This window comes from Cottoperca gobio, chromosome 3, assembly GCF_900634415.1.
Source record: "Cottoperca gobio chromosome 3, fCotGob3.1, whole genome shotgun sequence".
Taxonomy (NCBI): domain Eukaryota; kingdom Metazoa; phylum Chordata; class Actinopteri; order Perciformes; family Bovichtidae; genus Cottoperca; species Cottoperca gobio.
The window spans coordinates 1,406,934-1,411,900 of record NC_041357.1 but is presented as its reverse complement, the minus strand read 5'-3'; the positions used below and the strand labels follow the sequence as shown (position 1 = coordinate 1,411,900).

Genomic DNA, 4,967 nt, shown 5'->3' with positions numbered 1-4,967 from the left:
AATAATGAATATAAACTCTGTTGAGCTGTTGATTGAACTGTACGATTGTGATGCTGTTGAATTGCTGTACAAACAGCAGCTTAGACCTCCATGAAGGGAGACGTACAGCTTTGTGGACCAAACACACTGGACACTGAGTTGTACCCCGTTGCATGTTTAATTTGTTCATCACATTTTCAAAGATCAAATGTTTTGTGGGAAAAAAAAAAGAAAATGTACTTAATTACTTTCCACCATTGCTAATAAGTAGCATGAGTTGCTAATAGAGAAACCTCACAAAGAACACACTTCAGAAACCAATGAGCAAATTGTGTTAAGATTTTTATTTTGGTGACTTTTGCCATTTTCTGTTAAGTTTATTATACATTCTTGATTTTCAATTCAGTTGCTTAAACATCACTGCAATTAATCCACTCAGTCGAAGAAGAAACATATTCCCTCTTTCCTGATCTCAGTATCTGGACCCCTACTCTGCATGTTAAACAGAAAAGAGTGACATCATCTCAGTCATCTCCTCAGATGTCACTTTAATGAGGACCGTGGACTTTTCTTCCTGGCAGAATGTCAGGGCAAAGACTACGATAAGAGACCGCTGAGTCACACTACAAACCCCGCAGAGAATCCACTGCAGACCAATCCCAGAGCTGTGGGCTGATAGCAGCTCTACCTCCCCATCCTCTGCCCAGGACCAGAGGTCGGCTCAGCACCTCTTCCTCGTCACGAGGGATCAGAAAGAAGTTCCTTCAGACGTTTTGACGTAATCATTAAAGTCAGTCGGGACACTTAGCATAGAGCAGACCTGGACAAAAATCACACAGAGGTTAGCTACCTGCTAATGCTCAAGAGTTACATGTCACTTGCAGTCAGCAAAGTTAGTAGCAAGACATTCACACTGAGACCAACAATGTCTACACAGGATGTGCAGTGAAAGCAGCACGTTAACAACAACTACACTCAGTCTGTGCAGGATGCATTGAGGTACTGGACTGAGTGTAGGATATCAGAGTGATCTACGTAATGTCGCGCGCACACACACACACGCACTTAATCCCCCACGGCGTCCTGCCACCCCTAGTTAATCAATCGGACGGCGAGGTGCTCTCGGAATGACACAAATGTTGTTTTTTTTAAATGCTGAAATGGGTCGCCAAATATAGTTGTGCGGCCCACCTATATGTGGGAAAACTAGCAGCATATAAAATATAAGGAGGTAGAGTGGGTAGTCCACTAATCGAAAGATTGGCGTTGGATCCGACATGCGGTCTGCTGATGTAAACTGCTCGCTACCATTTGTGTCATTCACTCATAAAAGTGCGTCTTAGCTTTCACAGGCACCAGGCTAGGCTGATCCTGCAGATTGGATTTGGACATTCTTCACTATTACCGATGTCAAGTAAATGGAGTACCTGTCTAAACTTGGCACGAAGTTTCTCCATGTGCTCTTGTAGCTTTGCAGACTGCGGATCATCATGAGGGGAGTTCTGGATCAAACCCAGGAGAGCCGCCAGAGCTTTCATACGCTTTCTGACACAAACATACAGACAAAACCAAGTCACTTCCACGATCAGTAAATGTTTCTCATAAGGGAACACTGCCCATTGTTAGTGCAGGCTCCAGCTGCAAGATGGACATATGATGCAGAAAACTCCTGATCTTCGTACATGGATCACTGAGTTTGCTTGATGGGATTGTTGATGATTTGACAGAAGTCTGGATTTAGAGTTGGATTAAAATGTATCTGTAAAACAGGCCATACACCCAAACCTGCAAAAGCACAGGCTTATTAATCCTCTCGTCATTATGCATATACATTAACTACATACCGGTTTCATTAGTTTGTTGCATTTATGAATTGTAACTGAATTACAACACAACTCTGTGGCATTACTTGTACTCATAATAATTAATCATGTAAACTAGGATTATCGTCTGGCGGTTGTATGCCTCTGCCAAACAGTCAATTTGCAGATTACATCTGCGTCTGTCCAAAATTCTCCCTAAGTTGCTCCAGAGAGACTGTCCCTGTAGTTAGTTCACTGTAAGTCCCTCTGGATAAGAGCGTCTGATAAATGATCTGTAATGTGACATTGTTATAATTTGCATATGAATTCTTGAGTTGTGGACAAAAATATGTTATGTGACCTTTCTGATCAGTTTGTCCTTAAATCCATGGGGACGTTTGTGCTAAATTCCCTCAAGTGTTCCTGAGATATGACGCTCACGAGAAGGGACGTAAAGCCTGTGGCCTCGGCTGTCGCATAAAATCTTTTGTAGAACCTGGAAACATTGCGGTGCACAATGTACAACAAAATAACACCACTAACAATAATGCAAGAACACACATTAAATGACATGTCCATGAATCTGTTGCCCCAGTGCATGTTGGGAAGGTTCCCAACACTCCTACTTCATGTAAATGCAATCATATGATCAGCACTCAGCCAATCATACAAGAGCTAATCATGGTTTCAACTCCACTCGTGTCTACTCTACTGGATGAGAATTAACAATAATTTTAGCCCGATTATAACATGTTAGCCTGGATTAGTTAAGGTCAGTTTGAAGAACAGTGCTGTGACAGGGGTCTGGTTATTAACTATTGCTTTTAGTTAGTAAACTGAAGCAGAAGAGAGGTTTGGTTTGAATCAGTTGCATCATGTGTGCAGGTTATAATATGTACAAGAAGTGCTGAAGTGAAAATTTGATAATGATCTTGTTTGAGGAGACCGTACCTTGATTTGACATCTGTATTATGTTGGAGGAGACATTTCCATGTGATGGCAAACCCATAATAAAAGGAAATCTGTAGGTTAGAGGACAAGAGACTGTAAACAAGCCAGATAGGCTGAATGGATTTAAAGCAACTCAACTTATTCTGAAACAGGCTGCTAGCACGGTTTAACTGACCATGCGTTTACCTAATGGTTACAGACATAGGATGGTCATAGTGAACACTTCTTATTCAAGTTCTAACTTATTCATACAGAAGGATGTCCGCTAAATCATGTCTGCCATGTTCTGCAAGTACACAGACACATCTACTGTCTGGTGTGATGGATAAAAGGCAAATGTTAAGGCACTAAGCTACAGAACAGTACATCAGTCACATCCAGTGAGCCGGCTCACCTCAGTGGACAGCTTGGCCCCATGAGAGGCTCCGTGTCTGCGGCCATCCTGCAGCCCTCGGCGGCTCCCTCTCTCAAATCCCTCCTGGTAGCCCTCCCCCCGGAACCTGAAAACAAATTGTTTTAGAACATCACAGAGAACATCCCTTTTAGTAATAATAAACAAATTCAACAATAAATATACAATTTAAATCAGAGGGCCCCCCTGCATAAATACATTAAAACAATATCAATATGGTTCGAGTTTGTTCCTTCTTACGTGATAATTGCTGTAAAACATTTAAAATGTAAAATACACAGGCTAGATGTTTTACTTCTCTGGGATGAGGATATTCACGATCATCCTGATAATGGCAATTCACACCGATTAATTTATTGAGAGTTATTATCCCGATTCCCAATAAAACTCTAGATTAGTCTCATCCCAAGAGGCAGCGCCGCATGACAGCCTCCAGTACATGAATGTGTGTGAACAGGTGAATGTTGGCTGTTTTGTAAATCACTTTTGAGAGGTTAGTAGACTAGAAAACCGCAACAGAAATGCAGTCTGACAAATGTTAATGTTTTAATGGTAAATTAAATGCTTGAGTTGACTGTCTTTTTTCTCGCAGAATCTCAGAATTTATTTTTATTGTATTTGTATGTGATTGGGTCAATCATGTGTGTGATGTTGGCATTGTGTTGTAAAGCGCTTTGAGTAGTCAGCGCTAATGTTATATAAATGCAGTCCATTTACAATATGTATAGCTCACTCACTCACTCTTCATTATGAAAATGTAATTGTGGCAATTACACCAGCAGATTATAGACATTTTACAAAATGCTTGTTCTCATCTAAAATCCGAATTATAACCAACTCTTCCATGATAAATGATAGAAAGCGAGCCCTGAGTTCATAGATAATTTCGGGTCATCCCGTCAGGGAACTGTTCCAGGTTTTACACCAGCATCGAAGAACCAAAAAAACTCACGTCAAATCATCAACATTCTAACTCGGAGTGGCCAGGTAACGTTAGACACGTGCGACGGTAAGCAAAACTCAGAAAACTCACCTTTCATCCGCCAAAAAAATATTGTCAAATATATCGTAATTTCCAGACTCGTCAGCCATCTCCACTTAATTGACAGGCTTATTCTGTGAAAACTGTTTTCACACAGAGTTGACAACCCTATGCGTCAGAAGTTTTATTCTGTAGGCTGCTAAACGGTTCCTCTACGGGTGTTTTCCGGCAGGCAGCCGGCGCTGCATCCTCCCTCACCAGAGCAGTGCTGCCCCCTGGGGCTCTGGAGGCGAACAGTCACTGTTTCTGCGTACACTCATACAGGCGAGTGTACCTTCCCGTCAGTCATGGAAAATAATAATAATAATAATAATAATAATAATAATAATAATAATAATAATAATAATAATAATAATAATAATAATAATAATAATAATAATAATAATAATGATAATAATAATAATAATATCACATTAACTCAAATAAACATTAGAAAATAACATAGATACATAAAAAGAACACAGAAGAACGAGCAAGCGGAAGAATAGCACTTTGATGTTCTAAGTGTTGCATAATCATTTAAAACTGGGGTTCTCAACCTTTTTGGAGCCAGGGAGCCCTCATAATCGTAACGCTCAAATCGAACAATTAGTATTCTACAACTTTTATATCTCAATACTTCAGACCTATTTCATAATGATAAACACATTTAAATTTGAATCATGTTAATACCACTTATATACTTTTAAACATACGCTCATTTTATTCAAATTGCAATTGGATTCAACTTGACAGCATTTATAATTTATCTTAAAACTTTTCAGAAAATAAACAGTAGCAA

The 4,967-nt window shown here is 39.8% G+C and overlaps 1 protein-coding gene across 1 annotated transcript; it reads right to left on the bottom strand.

The window, feature by feature from the left end:
- Window positions 1-308: 308 nt before the first annotated feature.
- lto1 (LTO1 maturation factor of ABCE1) lies at window positions 309-4,374 on the bottom strand. The gene is made up of 5 exons (XM_029462395.1): window positions 4,178-4,374; window positions 3,127-3,232; window positions 2,733-2,803; window positions 1,407-1,524; window positions 309-799 (listed from the first exon to the last, which is right to left on the bottom strand). The coding sequence occupies exons 1-5, from the start codon at window positions 4,234-4,236 to the stop codon at window positions 728-730; spliced, it is 426 nt and encodes a 141-aa protein (XP_029318255.1). The 5' UTR covers window positions 4,237-4,374; the 3' UTR covers window positions 309-727.
- Window positions 4,375-4,967: the final 593 nt, after the last annotated feature.